This window comes from Cynoglossus semilaevis, chromosome 1, assembly GCF_000523025.1.
Source record: "Cynoglossus semilaevis isolate Cse_v1.0 chromosome 1, Cse_v1.0, whole genome shotgun sequence".
In the NCBI taxonomy this organism is placed as follows: Eukaryota; Metazoa; Chordata; class Actinopteri; order Pleuronectiformes; family Cynoglossidae; genus Cynoglossus; species Cynoglossus semilaevis.
The window spans coordinates 9,505,514-9,525,894 of record NC_024307.1 but is presented as its reverse complement, the minus strand read 5'-3'; the positions used below and the strand labels follow the sequence as shown (position 1 = coordinate 9,525,894).

Sequence of the window (20,381 nt, the reverse complement as noted above, 5' to 3'; positions counted from 1 at the left end):
TGAGAAGGCCACCGGACAGAAGTAAAGGTGGACAAGGCCGGGGGTGCGGAATCACAATTTTGGCATGTCACATGGTCAAACAGGGGAGATTTATGAGTGATCGGGTTCCACATCGGCAGCATGGTGTTGCGGCTTCAGAATGCCAGGCATGGGAGTGAGATCAGACTCCGGCTTTAGTTTGTCCACCCTTTCTGGCTTCTGTGGCCAGTACAACTGGCTGAAGATGGCAGTGTTAGTGGTGGCTGGTGTGAGCAAAGTGGTCTTTCAAGAGTCTGATCATTTACTTTTTCATGACTCAAAAGATTAACCTCTGCAGATGCGACTAAACCGGTGGGAACTCCTTCTGGGGATGAAACCTGATCCAGTGTTGAGTTGAAGTGCTTCTTTGAGATGACACAACAACAAGGACGACCGAGGACGTGCCTGAAAACCAATGTACAGGCTGTACGTTATTGAAACCCAGACCCTGACAGATGATGTGTACATGACAAGCTATAGGCCGGGGGTGTCAAACTCAAATTCACAGTGGGCCAAAATTCAAAACTAGGACAAAGTCACGAGCCAAACTTAATATTTATTTTAAAAATTGACACAATCCTGCCCTTCTCTCCAGGTCTGTAATGTAGAATTGTTTCATATGGAAACAAACTTTAGTTTTGTGTTAAATCAGGATCAACTGAAGCTTAATATTATAAACACATGAGAATTTATATTTAAAATAAAACACACATCAGTAGTTTTCACTGCTAATACTACACATCCTGCCAGTATATAGGTGCTACATACTGGTAGGCCAACTCTAGTACATATTTGATATGATCTCCCGGACTAAATATAATTAAACTGTGGGCCAGAGTTGGCCCCCAGGCCTGAGTTTGACACAAGTGGCATGGGCTGTGTCTGAAACCGCCCCCTACAGCAGCAGTGACTGAGCAATTGGTCAGTTGGGGGCTGGAGTAAAATAAGGGGAAGCTGATTGACCTGACACAGAAAACTGCATTAAAAAAAAAACACACACAAAAAAGGATAAAAGCCAAACATATTTGTACTACCTGCTTTGACCAGTAGGGGGCGCTGTGGTAGTGGAATTGAAACTGCACTCAAAAAAAAAAACACAAAAAAGGATAAAAGCCAAAAATATTTGTACTGCCTGCTTTGATCAGTAGGGGGCGCTGTGGTAGTGGAATTGTTCAAATGTTGCTTTGATATTTTTCTTGGAGGCAGTTATGGAGAGTTTTCATATTACATCACAGACAAACACCATAGTGTCATTTGTGATCACAAAGGTCACATGACAACAATGGCCAAAAATAGATGTTTATAGCTGCAGAAAAAAAAATCTATTGGAAAATCAAAAATGTTGTGGCTTTTCGACCTGATCACTCTGTTCTCTCTGTGAAGCCATTTTATCGTGCCTGTAAATGCTGACATTGCAGCAATTTACAAAAATAAATTTTAGGCACTTTTTATTTGCAGGTTTCTTCATGTTCATGTGCCTACTTTTTTTTTTAAAGAAAAAATACGTATTGTGATTTACTAGATCTTTACAAATAAAGCTGGTGCTGGTGGTGTGTGTGGTTGGTATATTTCATTTGTCATTGTTTGACTTCCATCATTAGCGGTCAGGCTCTAATTATGTACATCCTATAAAAGAGAAATGCAGATCGGCATAAGAAAAATGCAGATCCTGTTTTATCATCAGGCTCCATGATTTACTCACCGGTGACATCATGGAGACCGCAGCTATTTTTATTGGATGGTAAATGGCCAGCTCTGCTACATGCTATGCCACCTGTCCGGTCCACAGCAGTCAACAAGGCCCCAGGAGGAAAAAGTCAAGCAGCGAAAAAATGATTGAGAGTTGAAAGACTGAATATGATACACGCGTGCCAAGCTACTGCGCTAAACATGTTTGACTAGTCAAATGACTGTCGCTGCTACTGGTTTGGTCAACGGTCACTCTCACATCCTTTAACATGAGCACTAGTTATTTATTATTCTTATTGTTTTGATTTCAAAACTCGTTGAAGGAAATCCTACGGTTTTCAGCTTCTTCCTGAAACAGCACTAAAATGATTTTGTTGTGTGACAGTAAGTGTGTCTGTCCGTGTGTGTGAGAAGGGTGCAGTTATTTCTGGTCCAAGGTTCAGTCGAGTCACAGGCCATTTGAGTAATGCGTGCACTGAAAACCGATGAGTACAGTAGATGATAAGGGGATCCGACTGCAGCGAACATGATGTCATCCCTTGGCTGTATGTTCAAACCTAAAGGTAGAAGAACCTGTAGGAACGGTTGGTTTTTTCAAATGCACATTATGGAGATCTGCATTCTTGTTTGAGTTCTGTGATGCAAAATGTTTAAAAAGATACTTCACAATTGTCCATCTTTGTTTGTGAACTCATCCAGTATCTTCTTTCACCTCTACTTTTTTTGGGGGTTGTTTCATTTGTTGTTTTATTTTACGAACACATCTGCAAACTGCTTTTGAAAATCGACTTGAAATTACAGTTTCAGACAAAGAATTTCATTGCATTAATTTAGATAATAACCCTGAAATTTAAAAGATGCATTCAAAATGTTATTAAAGACATAATGTATTGCTGTCTGATCACAAAATCATTCAGACATAAAAAAAACCCCCACCATACTAACTGTAGTGTATTTAAACATAGAGTGTTTTGAATTAGCAGATGTCCAGGGCGATAATAGATTTAAAGAGTGAGTCACAGACTGAGACAACCTCATTCAGAGATGCATCTCATTAGTGTCATTATTGTCAACTCTACCAAATACACGTCATTAAAACAGTTGTTAAAAACGGAGGCAGTCTCCCAATTAAATGTCTTCCTAAATGTGAGATGAAAGAATACATTAGAGAGTGACTCACAAAGGGTAAAACCTAGACCAATTCATGGTACACAAATCGAATGTGTGATAACTGCACGACACGAGGGTGCTCACGACAACGTGGAGCACTCCACCTAGTGGTAGAACTATGGCATTTAGACAATGTCAAAAGAGTAACCGACACCTTATATTTGATTAATGTTTCTTTCCATGATGCACGCTTCAAAATCTTAACGATTGATACTTTTATCTAAACCTAATTTCCAACTAATGTATTTTCTGGCTATTTATGGTATAGTTGAGGGATTTTATTATTGCAATGTTTGTGTTGTTTTTATTAGCATTGTTTTCAAAACTAAACTTAAGCCAGATTTTTTTTTCGATCTCAGCTGTATGTTTTCCTAACATGTTTAACACATGTTTAATAACTATTTCATTCATTAAGTAATTCCTAAGTGAAAATAATATACTTATTGTACAATTTCTTAAATAAGGTGCTTTGAAATAAACACTTCCGTGATTGGAAAATGTGCTTGCTCCTCCACTCCACTAGGTAGCGCCTGTCGGTTGTAAATAAAGGCCATGGTTTGTAAAGGAGGCCGCTCAGCCATGTTGAGGAGTGTGTCAGAGAAACTGCAGCCCGCCATTGTGTAGAAAGCAGGCACTGTAGAGAGACAGTGGCGCTCGGCTAAAACTATTCTACATAGCTAGACCTTTTCTGCACCCTGCCGCTTTTATTTAGGAATAAATACAGTTATACAGGCGCCAGGGGGAAAGACATGTCAGCCAGCAGCCTCCTTGAACAGGTAAAGAGAGGTATTTTCTGAACATTTACGAGGGCCATTTGTCAGCATCGCGACGGCTAACCGGGATAGCTTAGCTCTAGCTCTGAGGCAGCGGCTGTGGCTCGCTAGTGCACTAGGCCTGACCACCTGCTACAGGAACTGAGTGACTGCTCTCACTATATATCTCCTCATCTATTTTTTCCCCTTCCTCTCTTCTCATAAATCAAACCTTCATGAATCACCTGGACCCAATCCAGAGACCGAAAGGCCAAGCTAATAAAGGTAAGAGCGTATTTTGTCTCTGTGAGCTCTGACCGATTGCGGACCTTTTTTTACGGTGCAGTGCGCTTTGAAAAGCTTGCGTGCGCGGATGCGTCTGGACAAATAGGCCTGTAGTTGGGCCTTATATAAAGTTACAAATTAACACACAATAGAAACTGTGTAGTAGTTCCTATCCGTGTTTTGACCCTGTTGCCCCCCGTGAGAGATGAATGCATTTATGTTTTCATGGGTCCAACAGTTAGCATTAGCTCCTCCTTGACGTGCTAAGAGCGTTAAATGACAACGTTGATCCGTAAAGCATCTTTTCCTCCTTAGGACACTGTTAAATGCAGGTGATCCATGGTTATGTATTTTATTTCTTAGTTTAAAAATTTAGGTTATGTTTTTAGCATCATGTTTTTCAGTTGAGCTCATGGTTAGCCCTGTCTATTTTGTTAGAGAAGTGTTGGCGCTCGTGACATGGAGACGCTGCGCACTCGCTGCATGGAAGCTAACTACAAACACCGTTCACACACTGTGCTATCGTTAGCGGGGGCTAACTTAACCCAAGATGACACGTCTTCCGACACATGCTGTTCTTGGGTCCAAACAGGCCGCACACGTTCCGATCACCATGCTGTTCAAGCTGTATACTTCGTGTGAATATTTGAAGTACATGTCTGAAGGGCTGAAGAACCGCACTTCACTTGAAACAGCAGAAACATCCACCCCATACAATGAGCACACTTATAGATTTAGGAAAGTGTTACCACATCTTTTCAAACATGTCCTACCAAGTAATCAAGACGGAACAAAAACCTCGGATTTTACCTTTCTATGCGTGTTCTAGAAAACTTTGTGATAGTAAGTTACTTTTTATTTAAATTTAAAAAAAAATCTACTAGGTGTACTCTTCAGACTGCTGGGCTGTCAGGATCATAGGAGCGAGGTTGAGACCCCTCTTCAATTAGTTCTGTTGTGAGCAGTAACAAAGTAAACTATTTCATGAGACCATTATGTATATTGCCTAGGTCTCATCAATGAATTGCAATCGGTGTAGAGTGGAAATGTCTAAGTCTGAAAGTAATGTCTTTTGTCCACGTTTTGTTTAGCAAGGAAACCACAGTTCAGGAGTGGGTCACGTAAATTCTCACTTGCTTCAGTATCTCTGCGGTCGTGAAACTTTATTTTTGCAGACATATCATACATATTGTTCATATGGGGCTTGGTTTACACCTGAGTCTAAGACTGAGGCAGGTGCATTGAATATTAGGTCATAAATCACTGTTATGTAACTTTGTTCTGCAGAAGTGACTAATTGATCTTTTTGTCATTCTGTGCTCAGTGGAAATAATTACAGGGAGTGGTTCTGTTTCATAATAAACACTGATGATGCTTATATAACAGGGTACATGCCATGTTGTGTATTTTTACTTGGTACAGCAACTTGTTGTGTTTGTGGTCTTTAACATTGTCATGTCTTTCTCTCTCTTTCAGTGCAAAACGGAGCTGTCACACAAAAAGATACCTTGAATGACGATGAGTTTGAGCCTTACCTGAATACTCAGGCCAGACAGGTGAGCTTTTTTAAAATCCCAACATTTCATGTAGGTTTTAGCAGGTTTCTTGTACAGATGTGTTGCCTTCTCCAGTTGTGAAAAATGTTAATTATAGCTAATCATCTAAATGAAACAGAATTATCAACAGCAATTTCCTGCTGCCATTTTATAAATGTCTTTGTCTATAACGGTCCTGAAATATATTTGAAATATGTTTTTTCATTGTCCATGTACAAACAGACATTAAGTGGTCTGTTGAGGAAATGAATACTGCCTCTGTTTTCCTCCAGTACAAAAGAAAAGGCTCTGCTATTGTCCAAGAAGCTATAGATTAACTAAGTTCTCACTAAACTAAGTTCAGTGTTCTGCTCTCACGGCATTAAATGAAGTGAAAATAAGCAGATGATTTAATATTATTACAACTGCTGTAGCAGGTGTTTATTTTAGACGGTTGTAAAAGTTGGTGATGTATAATTTTATCTATTCTCAGTTAGAGTCACTAAAGTCTTAATTTCTTATTTCAGAGCAATGCCTATACGGCCATGTCAGACTCGTACATGCCCAGCTACTACAGCCCCTCCATAGGATTTTCCTACTCTGTGAACGAGGCACCATGGTCCACAGGTGGGGACCCTCCTATGCCTTACCTGGCCTCCTATGGACAGCTGAGCAATGGGGAGCCCCACTACCTCCCGGACGCTATGTTTGGTCAACCTGGCCCACTGGGGAACAACCCTTTCCTGGGCCAGCACGGCTTCAACTTCTTCCCCAGTGGCATCGACTTCTCTGCTTGGGGGAACAACAGCTCTCAGGGACAATCGGGAACACCTCAGAATTCTGGCTACAGCAGCAGCTATCCCTATGCTCCCAGTTCCCTCGGAGGTGCCATGATTGACGGACAGTCCCCGTTTGCACCTGCTGCCAACGAGCCACTCAACAAGGCGCCTGGTATGAACAGCCTCGACCAGGGCATGGCAGGGCTAAAGATCAGCAGTGCTGCTCCAGGAGGTAATGGAGACATGGCCCCTAAGGTGGTTGGTTCTGGTTTGCCTGGTGGTGGTCCGCTTGGGCCTGTTTCCTCTGTAGGACCTCCGAGCATGCCTCCTGTCTCAATTGCCCCTGCCAAGCCTGCTTCCTGGGCTGACATTGCCAGCAAGCCCGCCAAGCCTCAGCCCAAGCTGAAAACCAAGGGTGGTATGGCTGGTGCCAATTTACCGCCTCCACCCATTAAACACAACATGGACATTGGCACCTGGGACAACAAGGGTACCATGCCTAAAGCAGCCACCCCGCAGCAGGTGCCCACTGTTCCCAGCAATGGGCAGCCACCCAATCAAGGTTCTCCGCAGCCTGGTGCTACTGCTGTAGGTAACCCACAAATGCCCCTCAGCAATGGACAGCTGATTCCACCCGTTTCCCAGATGGGGCAGCACCAGCTTCCGCCTAGTGGGCAGCCAGGTATGGTTCCAGTGCCACAGCCTCCTCTCTCCCAGGGTCCTCCTCCGCCCAGCCAACAGCAGCAACCTTCTCAACCCACTCGTTGGGTGCCTCCACGGAACAGGGCCAATGGATTTGGGGATGCTGGTGGGAATGGAGCAGGGCAGTCACCTCCATCTTCGTCTGGTGTGGGTGTTGTTCCCGGGGTTCCCTCTGAGCCTCATCCAGTCCTAGAGAAGTTGCGTATGGTCAACAACTATAATCCCAAGGACTTTGACTGGAATCCCAAGCAGGGCAGGGTGTTTATCATCAAGAGCTACTCAGAGGACGATATCCACCGCTCCATCAAGTACAACATCTGGTGCAGCACGGAGCACGGAAACAAGAGGCTGGACGCTGCTTACCGCTCTCTGGGCGGCAAAGGGCCGTTGTATCTTCTTTTCAGTGTCAACGGGAGTGGTCACTTCTGCGGTGTCGCAGAGATGCGCTCACCGGTGGACTACAACACGTCTGCTGGCGTGTGGTCACAGGACAAGTGGAAGGGTCGTTTTGATGTGCGTTGGATCTTTGTTAAGGACGTTCCCAACAGTCAGCTGAGGCACATTCGACTGGAAAACAACGAAAATAAGCCAGTGACCAACTCTCGGGACACACAGGAGGTACCACTGGACAAGGCCAGGCAGGTGCTAAAGATCATCGCTGGATTTAAACACACCACTTCCATCTTCGATGACTTCTCCCACTATGAGAAGCGTCAGGAGGAGGAAGAGTGTGTCAAAAAGGTAAAGTAGTTGGTGACAAATTGGTTTTCAAATCAAAGCTTTGTAGGTTCACGTACAGTGTGAATCCCATAAACATACTTGGTTATGATTTCATAAATAATCATGGTCTATCACTTCCATCTCAAGCATCCTGATTCACCTGTTTTCGGTCATACATGTCGCGTTTTTTGCACCTGCAGCATCAAAGAGAGTTGCGTGGACTTGGTGTTAGTGAGAGGAAGTGCAGTTGAAGTTACTAAAGCAACCAGGGGTCAGAGACACAGACCACATTAACAGACAAGCAGAAGCAAAGTTTTTGTTTTTGGTGTCTGTCCAGGTGTTGTATATACCTTTCTCAAAATATATGTAATGTAATCTTTGGGGTATGTGACGCAAGTGAACAACTGGTATGCTGCTACTTTTTTGAAGTTACAGGTGTGCCCTGTAAGGAACAAAACGACTGCATGTCTATGAATACAAGTAGCTGCATATTATCTCAACACAAACCTAATTGGGTCCCAGCATGTGGCAGAGAGACGGGAAAGAAAGAGTAAACAACCGAGTGGAAAGGTCTCTCAACCATAAAAACTGAAAGTGTATGAATGACAGAAACATTACTGCCATTCCTTGTTTGTCTATCTGTGTGTGTGAAGACAAGGATGAAAAACTGACAGTGTTGCATTTATTTTGGTCAGACAAGTAAACGCAAGCAATAGCAAGCCATTTTCAATAGTACTTTGGAATATTACTTTTTCTCAGTACACTCAAACCTGAGGTATAAATCTTACACTTAGAAAAATGGTCTCACAGAAAAAAAAATCATGAATTGCTGACGTTCCCTCTCCTGATGTCGCTCAGGGATTTCATTACGACACATTGAGTCTTTTATGTCCTGCTCACAGGTTGCTCTGTCGTGCAGCCCACCGACACTGATTTATTAAAATGCACGCTTGAATATTGGCCGCAATTTGTTTAATAACTAAATCGACTCTAGCAACTGTGTGAAAATTGTGCGTCAGCTCGTTAAATTAATATTTGAAAGAGCTATTCATTCATGTCTGAGCTCTAATCTCTCCTACAGTGGTGAAGCACATTTTCTGGATAGTGAAGTGACTCTGCAGCATAGTGGGATACATTTGTTGGTTTATAGAATGTGTGTGTGTGGCATCTGGGTCAACAATTATTTCTTTGCTGTGCTTTTTTTTAATATAATTATTTCAATTTATTTTTCCCACTTAATTAAAAGTTTGCAGTTTATTCATGTTTTCAAAAAAAGAACAGGTCGATCAAACACACATGCTGAAAGCAGGAAAAGAAATATATATAAATATATATCATAATTTGGATCAGTATAGTTTTTATCAGTGTACTAATGTAAATTCTAGAATTTTTTTTTTTTGTATTGCTGAACACATTTTCTGATTTTTGCTTTCTCATTAACACTATTTAAATAATCCACGTTAAGAAATGTGAAAAATATGGTTACAGCAATGAGTGTGTAATATTATACCAGCTTTATGTTCAGTAACCTTAGACTCGGTAAGTGTTTAGTTGATGAATTATATTGTCACTCTGTGTATCTGTTTCTATGAAAATCTGACAATCAAATAAGTCTGAAGCTCCACAAGTCTTTTCTACCTTTGTACCTGGTCATAATTTCCAAAGCACAGCGTTTGGTCATTAGTTCTAGTATAAAATGCAGCGTCACTGTGTTCAGCTCTCACTCCTCCTCTGTGTGACAGGTGGAGGTCCAAGGCAACGAGCCATATCCCAGCAACCCAAGCAACAGGACTCATTACAGGCTTCAGGTAACTTTCCCTGTTTGTTTACCATATGTGGACGCAGCGTGAATGTTGTTGATCTGTTCATACTTCACACAAAGACAATGTAAAAGGAAGAAGATAAAAATGTGGACCATCAATGGAACCACTGTCCTAAGAAAAGGAGAAGTGTGAATTAGTCAGGGTGGAGTTGTTGGAGACAATTATAATAGATGCACAGCTCTGAGAAGGAAGTTTTAGTTTAGCGACACCTGCTGATGTGTAATGTGCAGAGGCTGAATGACAGAAGGCACATAAACAATATAGAAATTAGGACATGGGCATGAGATAATCTTGAGCAGATTACAGCTGTAGAGTCAAGTTTATCACCACCCCCAAACCCAAAAAAAAGATAAAAGTTTGACAAGCGTCGTTGTTGTCAGAGTCCTAGAGTGGAGGTCTCAATACCAACTCCAGTAGGAAGAGAACTTACATTCAGGATCATGTCAGAGTTAAGTTAAATCAATCAACAATTAAATTGTAAAGAACTGTCTCATGTTCACAAAAGAAAATGTATGTGTGTATAGGTCCCTGTATAGGTGTCAGCTAATAGAACAGGGTGGTGTCAGAACAATGTAAAAGCCAGGGTTTCCCTTATGTGCTGTAAGCACTGGTGACTCACTGCTACCTCCATACTGCTGCCACTGCTTCACTACTACTTCCTACTGTACTCTAAATAATAAACATCCTACAGCACTGGTGTCAAACTCAATCACTCAAGGTGACCAGACCCAGTCTAAGCTGTGGGCCGAACAGGATCAATATTTATAGAACAGTCTAGTGCTGATGGTGATTTTACCAGAAATGAAGAAGTGAATCTCACTGCAAAAGACTTGTCCTGGCTTATTACACATTAAATGTGGGATATGTCCAGATATTGCAATGCATTTTATTACATTTAATCCAGTCCACATTAGTACTGGTTTGGTGGGCCACATAAAAGGGTGCGTTTGGCCGGATTTGGCCCTCAGGCCTTGAGTTTAACACAGTTTGAGTGTCTCGCCCCTCTGGGCAGTACTCTGTTTATCAATAAACATCGTCTGAGGTTATTACAGTCCACAGCTTTACCACCGCTTAAGGGTTTAGTGTTAAACTCATTGCCTATTTCTGCAGAAGTCGGCTTCATTTTGGTAATGGTGATTCCAGAGGTCTCCAGTGTTTTGTTAATTATGGGTCTGTGGCAAACAAAATAAATGAACCGTGTGAAGCTCATGTTTTTTATATAGACTGACATTATGGCATGTTTGTAACAACAACGCGCTAATTTCAAAAACGATACAGACTTTATCGGAGAAATTAGTTTATATTTTTAGTTTAATTTTAATACTGGGAAACGGGAGGGCAGTCAATGTAACAGACGTCTGGTGGGAGGGAGTTCCAGAAGGGAGGTTTTCACACCAGGGTCTTGTACTGAGGCTCATTGAAGTGCACCTGGGAAAAATGCTAAATAACAACATTTCAACTGGTTATAAAAATCCCTCTTACACAAAGGAATTGAACAGATTAAATGACTGATGGGAATCAGGTCAGTAGGATGGAGACCGGATGTTGGTGACAATGAAGGGAGTACGACACAGAAACTGAGGAAATAAGTGAGAAGGATGAAATAAAGATGTTTAATCTGATTGTTAACATTGTTTTTAAATTGAGTATTAAATGGACCTTTATGTTTGTTAAGGTGTGACACTGCTCAATCTGTCACGTGTCTGTTGAATGTTCAGTTATCACGTCCACATGTATCATTTTTCTCTTCTCTCATTTGTTGTTTCAGGAGCGCCAAGGACGAGTCAAGTAACAGTCAGTGCTTTGGTCAAAAGACTGCAGTGCCCCCAGTCCTCCCCAAAGCCCTACACACCCCATTACATCATTGCATTCAGATCTATAAAGAAATTCTAATAGGGGTGAAGAATTAACCAAGGACAAAAAAAAAACTAAATGAAGACTTTCTTGATTTCTTTTGACTTTAAAGACTTACTTCGAACTTGTAGTAAAAACAAAAGGAAACGATTATTCATAGGACTACAACTAAATGCATAGCATCCTTTTTTTTTCCCCCCGTTTCCTTTTTATAAATGAAAGGATTCTCTGTTTTTATGGTCCAAGAGCGAGTCTTTAATTCTCACAGACACAAATCCTATAGAAATCTGTAGCGTCGGCTTGTAATAGTGTCCCCTGTAGATGAGATTGGGCAGTTTGTCTCATTTTCTTCTTTTTTTTTTCGTTTTGTAACTTCCTCCCCTTCACGACCCCATGTCTCCTGAGGATGCTCGAGTCTCGACCTGGACATAGTGGAGTTCTCTCTCGGTGGATTTTCATCGTAGGCGGTTGTTGCCTACCTGCACTCGGCCCAGAGTCTGTTTCACACATGCTGGCCATGTTTTTGGTGGAGAGGACTGCGGATGTTTTTAGGGCAGCCCTCTTGTTTTGTTTTTTTCCTTGTTGCATGTGTCGGGTACGTGTGTGTGTGCACGTGGGGGAGGCAGGGGAGTCTGGAGGATCTGGAGAGAGGAAGGGAAGAGGAGGGAAGGGAGAGTTTGAAAGCAGAAGATGTGTTGAGTTGATGAGCCCTGTTGGGTGTATAATTTAAATCTTCTAAAGAGGAAAAGAATGGGCCTTCTGTTAACAGTCTTCATCGGACTTCATTTACCCTCTTTCTCTTGGACAAGTTAATTCATTGTTACTACGGGCTGCTTTCTTTATTTTTCTTTCTCGTTCCCCAGTTTTCTAAAGACAGTGATGCGAGTGGCCTTGCCCCCACTCTTTCTATTAATCAGTTCAAAAGTAATAAATGTGGTATATTCAGCAGAACTGGTGTGCATTCCCCTTGTTTGACTGTAAATCACTTTGTCTGTCCATCCTGTCTCTCGCTCTCTCTCCTCTCTCTGACGGGTATCACATTTATTTTCCTCCCTACTAACCCTCCGACTCTGCTCCTCCACTCCTCATTCTGACCTCCTCCTCCTCTCTGCTTTCCAAACCCACCCTCTGTCCTCCACTTCCCCTCTTCACCGTCACGTGTCCTGTACTCAGCGGACCATACCTACCTATAATATCACGAGCCGCTTCCACCACCATTTTCAGTATGTCATTGTTGGTGACAAAAAAATCGAAGGTAAAAAAAAAACAAATGCAAGGTCCTCTTTCAGAACTACTGGCTTTTATTTGTGGCATAATAAAGATGCTCCACAAAGTCATGTGTGGCTTTTCCTCATTAGCAACGCTTCGTTACATGCTTATTAACTTGTTCTGTTTTATTTACTCACAAGTTGATGGTTGTATCATTTCCCCAACAGCGTCATGTTCTAAATGAGGTTGACTTTTAGATGCTTGTTTTTTTTTTCCTTCTTCTTTTTAAACGTTGATTATGCCAGTATTTACAAACGCATATTATAGAATTCGCCCGTGAACCTGCAGGAGGTGCTATAAACACTTGGTCCAGGTTTGTGGTTGGACCAAGTGTATGTGTAAATACAGCAGGGCTGTTCAATCCTAAGCCTTTTAATGTGAGTTAGGGACTACATTAGGATGAATCGACGTCACTATAACACTGTTCTGTATGGTGCTGGAACAGAAAGATAAATAACAGCAGGTAGATGTTTTTGTTTCTCACCTGTTTTTGTTTTTTGTTTTTTTTATAGTTGACTGATCCTAATGTTTTGTTTTTTTTTTTATAGTTGACTGATCCTAATGATGGGATTATTAAGATGGAAAATTCTCAGGAAAAAGTGAATTTAAGTTGAATTATTTGGCGTTTTCTCTGTCAGCTTGTAAGCTGTCGACAGACATTTTGCCCTGCTGTCAGTGACTTGGAGTCAGAGTACACCAAGGCATTCTGGGTGTTTTTAAGCTTGAGTTGTGTCAGTGAACTGAAAACCTTTTCCTGCTCTGTGTGTGTGAATGACAAGGTGTATTGCTTGTGTATCAGAGACATTGAGATCACTTCGTTCTGCCTCTGTTCAACTGGTTCAATGACTTCACAGGTTATTTGGTCAGATTGATGCGTTAATGATGACAGCCCAAGGTAAATGAATCTTTTCCCAATAACTTGGAAGGTTATGTTTGATGTTATTTTTAGCCTGCAACCATGGTGTGGCTGCTCAAGGATCTGGCATGTGGTCGGAGTGCTAGTTTGAATCCCAGCCCAGACTGTGTTCTTTTGAGTAAGTACCAAATAATTCCCCAGGTGTTGCACACAGAAGTGTGTGTAACATGTTTACCCAGTTTACCCAGTTTAATGAATGGGTTTAATGGAGGGGATACATTTCACTGTGTAATATATATTCACTGTGTCTGTATAGATATACATGTGTATATATATATATATATACACATATATATATATATATACATATACACACACACACACATAAATATATATATATATACATATACACACACACACACATATATATATATACATATATATATGTATATATACATATATGTGTATATATGCATATATACATGTGTGTAATTGTATATGTACGTGTATATATATATGTATATATACATATGTGTATATATGTATGAATATACTGTATATGTACATATACATGTGTGTATATATATGCATATATACATATGTGTATATATGTATGTATATACTGTATATGTACATATACATGTGTGTATATATATGCATATATACATGTGTGTAATTGTATATGTACGTGTATATATATATGTATATATACTGCATATGTACACATACGTTTTGGTATGATCTAATGGTATATTCGAAATTGCTGCATTTTTTACTTTCTGGTTGGCCGTACGATTCTAATGAATCGCCATTTTAAGTGCTAATAACGTATTTTCCACCACGTCTTTAGCTTAAGTCGTTATTATTGTTTTATTTATTTGACTGCATTAACGTGACTTGTGTGTGTGTGTGTGTGTGTGTGTGAGAAAGAGACTCGGAGACTGGTGTGTGTTTTTATGCATCGTTTCAAGCCGCCATTTTCTCTCCTTTGCAGTTGTCAACGTTGTGACCACATGAGGGCGACAGAGTATCACTTACTGCTCATCCCCAAAATGTGGGGTTAACAGGTTTACATGAGAGGCTACAGCACGTGCCTGATAAAAAAATCATGAGAAGAAATCATGTGAATTTACATGAATTAAAATGTAACATCAATAATTTAATTTAAAACTACAATATTTTTACTCCTAAATTGCCCCACATAATCCCAGTCAATCCAGTGTGGGATGTTAATAATATTTATTCAGGCCTCACCAGCCCCAGTTTTCATGTTGATGTTTTAATTATGTTAAGAAGACCGTCTACGGAGGAAATACGGCAGATAGTGTTTGTTTGCTGTTCCAATCTAATTGATTTTATTCTGATTCTGTTTCTAAATATACATGGGGAACATTGTAGATTTCCCCGTTTAACGCACTCCTTCCTGTTGTCACTGTTATGGCTGGTAATCTGTCTGTAGGTCTGCCCAGCCTTTGAACTTCGCTAACCTTATTTTCTTTATCTTAGAAAAAAACACTGTTTAATTTCTAAGTTTATAGTATTTAACAGATTAACAAATGTAGGGCATTCCACAGAAAAGCACCAATGAGAATTAATATTTTTTCTGATGTATTGTATACGTTTTGTTTTATAAATATTTATATTCCTTTTCTATGTACAAGTCCTAAAAAAACATGAAACAAAGATATTCTCTCTCTCTTTTTTTTCCCTTTTTTTTTTTTTTACTTAACCTTCAATTGCAAACCTAAATAAGATTAAAAAAACGTGAACATTTTCCTCTGGTGCTAGTGGTTAGGCTGGTTGAGGGTTAACGTATCCGTGCCACTGAAGATGGAGTCTGAAGGATTTATTTTTTTTAACACAACTATCTTTGAAACACATTTAAGTACTGGGTTGTCAGTGAGTGTTTTAGTTAGATGTTCAGATTAAACATATATACATACATATACACATATATGGGCATTATAGGTGGACTCAGGCTACAGCATCATAAATAGGTTGTCTCCAGCCGTGGCCATCACCACCCTACTTAAAATTTAATATGTGTACATATATATATATATATATCACACAATGCAGGTCATTTATCACGTTTGAAGAGGTGGTGCCAAAAAGTGTATCTTCTAAAATAAACCAAAATGCTGAAAAGCATGAATAATTCAACAAATCCATACTTAAGCTGGAGAGCAGCTCTCTGGTTTGAAGCAATTTGGAAAATGTCCCTTTAAATTATACTTGGTCCTTATGGTGATGACAACAGAGCGGTGAGTGTAACATACTACACCTGTTCTCTTGGCTTTAATTGGATAGAAAATAATTAAATCTCGAGTAAAGACCTGTGAGGTCACAGTGACCGTTGGGTCGATTATCCGTGCTTTAGGTGACGATGTTACATAATGAAATATCGGATCGATATTTTTTATTAATATAAGAAATAATCTTTGCTGTATGCGGTAAATACCAGAAAATTTTTATTATTAATATAAGAAATAACCTTTGCTGTATGCGGTAAATACCAGAAAAGGTGCGGGGTTTAATTTTGGACACGTTATTGGTCCCTTGGAAAACTGGCGCCGTGTGTGTGTGTGTGTGTTTGAGTGACGGCTGAGGAGTGGGGGGTCGACGGCACGTGTCGTGTCTGCGTCGTGGGTGCGTGGCAGTCACACTGCTGCTGCTGCCGCCGCCTCAGGGGGAGAATCTCCCCTGACCCTTATCCGTGCGTCTCTGGGGACGTCGGAGCTGCTCCTGCTCCTACGCTTGCTCCTTCTGCTCCTCCTGGGATGCAAATGAAATGAACGGCCATAAAAGAGACGCATATCGAGGCACGGGGAGAGTGGAGGAGTAGAGAGAGAAATTGGACCATGGGGAGAAAAAAGAGGAGGAGGAGGTGGCAGGAGTTCTGTGCGTAAATGTAAGAGAAATGGAGGCAGAAGAGAAGTTGAGGCGCGTTGATAATGACAGACTAATGTCGGCGTGAAGACTTGCTGTAAAATGTGAACATTGTTTCACCGCAAAACCTTAACACATTCAGTTGAATGGACGACAAAGAGGCCGAGTTTTTCATTCTGCTCCATACATCTGTCGTTATTTGGTCAAACTCTGCCCCCAACCAGGCGGAAAATGTAAAATGTGATCTTTATTATCGCTGTTAGGCCCCGGCCCCTCAGACACAGACAGACTTATTCACCGTGTTGTGTTTATGGGTCCGTATATATTTAACTGCAAGGTCATGGTTCTGCTTTATTTGCCCTAATTACCATGAGGCATCCATCTCTTTCTTCCATTAGTGACGCTTCACCATGTCGCCAACCCGGCCTCTATTTACATGAGTAAATTAGATTTTTGCTGTTTGGTCTTTGCATTTTTATTTCCACGCTTATGAATAAAGGCCTTATCATATCTGGAGGAAATAAAGGGGAGTTTTGTCTCCACAGACCTGATGCCTGAACGGCATCGTTTGTCAGAAAATGTTTTTAAATTTATATTTTTTGGATCTATTTGTCAACAATTCCTACTCATTTAAATGTCGTACCTCCACCCCCTCATAAAATCAACCTTATTTTGCATCAGATGCACTTAAAATGCTATTTAAAAATACACATGTCATGAGGATTTTTTTTTTTCTGTTTTTGTACATTTGTGGTCACCTGCTCTCCATCACCGGGGCTGCTGTACTGTTGACCCTCCGACTGTTACCCGTTCATTTTTTCTGGGCTTTCCATTCTATTGAAAGGGATTTCTTTTTTCTTTTTTTAACTATTATTCTTTGGGTGAAGTGCATAATGCGTGGACAGGCGTGCAGAGGCCCTGTCTGCGGTTGATGACCTCTGTCTCGACATATGTGGCACACTTGCCCTCTGCGCTCTCATTGTGTGGAGTTGACAGGCGGTAATTAAATCCCAGCCAGTGACATATAGAAATGATAGAAAATGCAGGACGGGGATTATTTGTGTGTGTGTGTGTGTGTAATTGTATATATCTTTTTCTTTGTGATTTCCAAGAACAGTTGAACTTCACGCAGCGGTCGTAACGTTCACTAAATAAATCCAAATAGTTTTGGTTTTGTCACATTTTCAAACCTTGACGACAGATTTGCAGCTAGAAATGAAATATACGACGCACGAAAATTCACTGTTTTTCCGTGTTCCACCTCCATCATGTGAGATGTAGGTCAACCCTCTCTGCCCACAGCGTCCTGCAGCAGGACTCACTGATGCTCCTCCAGGTGATGATACCAGTAGAAATCAAACCTGGGATGTTTAAATACCAGACCTGTTTCAGCTTTGCTTTGTTTTGGGTTTTTTGTTTTTTTGATTCAAAAATAAAATAAACACCAGATTACACAAATAGAAATTTGATCCATGAAACAGATTTTTATTGATTTTTTTTTCACAGAACAAAAAACAATTTCCAAGAACACTACTCAGGCACAAGATGGTTTAAAAAAAAAAAAAAAAAAAAAAGTGGAAATGAGTTTGACGTGAGCGTCAATGAAGCAGTGAAGCTACATTTTCGGCCTGTTTGTAGATCCGACTAATTCCCTCACAGCAGCCTAACCCTGTTTTGTCATCTTCCTCTCAAACAGGGCAAGTGCACACTCATGCGTGAACACACAGACCTCTGAAGTGGCCTTTCGTCACCACATGGCGAATCCCCCCGGTGTGATCCCTCTGTTCATTTGGCTGCAGGAGCCACTCTGGCAGGTAGGCTGACTGCACTTCTGTCACTCTTACATGATGGAGACCCATTAACAGACGGAGACTGTGACATTTTCCCTCCACTATTGTACAACAATCCTGGATTTCCCTGCAGCCCTCAGAGGTCAATACTCTTTTCCTAATCCCTTCCCCTCCTGCTCCTGTGTTTCTATTAATATCTCTGCGTGTTAATCTCACAGGTTTGGACCGAGCGTGCGTTCTGTCTCGGCCGCTCTCCTGCCCTGTAGCCTCTCTGCAGTCTTCCCTCAGGTGAGCGACGACCGTGGCTTCTCTCTTGGCATTCACCGCGTGCCTTAATTGTATTGAAATTAAATCAAGGTCCACTGTGAACACAAAGAGCCCAAACCCAAACTTCCAAACATTTCACCTCCCTTCACTTCAAAGGTTTTTATTTTTTCGTTGTTCTTGTCATTGAACAGGAAATCCTCTTTCTTTGTGGTTTGTCATTCCCATCCCTCTTTGACTTTCCTCACCTGTGATTCTCATCCCTCTGGACTCGAAGGCGGCAATGCGGTCCTTTTTTCAGCACGTCGGCGTAAAAAAAAAAAAAATTGCATGCTAATCCCACACTAGCGTACAGTCACACGTAGAAATGCCGACGGGACATTACAGCGAAAAAGACAGGTGAAAATACAACCAATGACATTGTCAGAACGAGCAGGCGTGCATCTGCAGACGCTGCAAGAAAAGCACATCTTTGCAGCAACAGAGAAACCGACAAAGGTTAGAAAAAAAATGACATTAAACAATGCAAAGCATGTACAGACTTACAGTGAGCACACACACAGATACAGGGAGTGTTACAGAGAGGCGTGCACGGCTATCTTTGTTGCACCATAAAGAGAGCAGCAGCAGCAGCAGCAGCAGCAGCAGCAGCAGCCGGGCTACCTGACTGCTGCCATTCCTGCAGACCATCTTCCCTCAGAGCAAAACAAAGGATGACGACTAGATATTTATAAGCGCGCGCACACACACAGACACACACACACACAGACAGACAGAGCGATGCACGGTGGACGCCTCATCCTCACCGTAGTACAGCAAAGCAGTGAACATCACTGCCCTCGTCCTTTCAGTTAAAGACCCGCGTACAGTTTTAACCAAAGCACGCAGTTCTATGTTACACTTTGTAAAGCTGTGTCGCTATTCCTCCCTCCCTCTCCCGTTTCTTCCCTCCTACTCTCCATCTCTTCTCTACACTTCCCTCTCTCTCTCTCTCTCTCTTTCTCTCTCACTCTCTCTCTCTCTGCGCATGTAACTATAGCTATGTAGAAACTGCAGGAACCAGGGTCTGAATCAGAAGACTATGCAACTATGCAAAGGAAAATCTTTAAGGTCAAATTAAACAAGACTCCTAAGTCCAGAAAAGCTGCACTTGCCCTGACTAGTTCTAATCTTTTTTTTTTCTTTTTTTTTTTTTTTTACCTCTTATCAAATTCTACAGCAGCGTGATGAGATTAGGCTCAGCTCATATCACATATGTCCTTCCTATGAGCTGCAGGGTATTTCCTCCTCCAAGTCCTCAGTCCTGGTTTTTGTTGTCGTAGCTGCAGCTCCGTCCTGTGAAGCAAGGTCCTTGTAGGTTGAGAAGATCAGGGGTGCAGGCAACACTGAGGAGGAGGATGGTGGTGGTGGTGGTGGTGGTGGTGGTGGTGATGGGATGGAGCTGAAGGAAGGGGAAGCAGGCAGGTGTCACACATGCAGTTGGGGGGGGGCGACAAAGTCAGCTAAATTCTAACCCAAGTATCGGGGAAAATCCACCTGGATCTGCTCGAAATAAAAATGTAAAAAAAAAAAAAAAAGGAAGACAGAAAAAACCCCAAGAGGTAAATGCATACATATATAAGCCAGGAAGGTATATATGTATCAGGATCCGAAGGGAGAAAAAGAAGAAGAAGAAGAAGAAGGAGGAGGAGAAGGATGATGATGAGGAGAAGAAGGTAGAGGAGATAAGGGATGGAGGACGGAGGACCAGGCAACTGGCTCTCACACAGACACACTGCGCTGAGGCAGAGGCACGGGCTTCAATTTATGCTTTCTGGTCGATACCACCCCCACCTTACACACACACTAATGCACACACACACACACACACACAGACACACGTCAAGCGTCCCGCCCCTATCTGCCCCTGTCCCCTGTCCCTGTCCCACACTGGATGCGTGGCCCAGCTGATCAGTGCAGAGGGATTAGCCTTTGGGGCCAGCTGGC

The 20,381-nt window shown here is 41.6% G+C and overlaps 1 protein-coding gene and 1 long non-coding RNA gene across 2 annotated transcripts; one reads left to right on the top strand and one right to left on the bottom strand.

Moving 5' to 3' along the window:
• Positions 1–57: 57 nt before the first annotated feature.
• On the bottom strand, positions 58–2,535 carry LOC112487642 (uncharacterized). The gene is made up of 2 exons (XR_003050937.1): positions 1,721–2,535; positions 58–423 (listed from the first exon to the last, which is right to left on the bottom strand). It is a non-coding gene; the product is annotated as an uncharacterized LOC112487642 (long non-coding RNA).
• Positions 2,536–3,430: 895 nt separating this feature from the next.
• ythdf2 (YTH N6-methyladenosine RNA binding protein F2) lies at positions 3,431–11,401 on the top strand. The gene is made up of 6 exons (XM_008309898.3): positions 3,431–3,653; positions 3,890–3,914; positions 5,391–5,470; positions 5,977–7,671; positions 9,393–9,458; positions 11,242–11,401. Exons 1-6 carry the CDS (start codon positions 3,627–3,629, stop codon positions 11,263–11,265), a joined length of 1,917 nt encoding a protein of 638 aa, XP_008308120.1. The 5' UTR covers positions 3,431–3,626; the 3' UTR covers positions 11,266–11,401.
• Positions 11,402–20,381: the final 8,980 nt, after the last annotated feature.

What these genes read in the sequence shown, in the direction of transcription:
- ythdf2 (XM_008309898.3), top strand. Translation starts at nt 3,627, where the DNA reads ATGTCAGCCAGCAGCCTCCTTGAACAG. An exon ending in CCAGCAGCCTCCTTGAACAG is followed by an intron (nt 3,654 to 3,889) that starts GTAAAGAGAGGT and finishes GACCCAATCCAG; the next exon opens with AGACCGAAAGGCCAAGCTAA. An exon ending in GAAAGGCCAAGCTAATAAAG is followed by an intron (nt 3,915 to 5,390) that starts GTAAGAGCGTAT and finishes TCTCTCTTTCAG; the next exon opens with TGCAAAACGGAGCTGTCACA.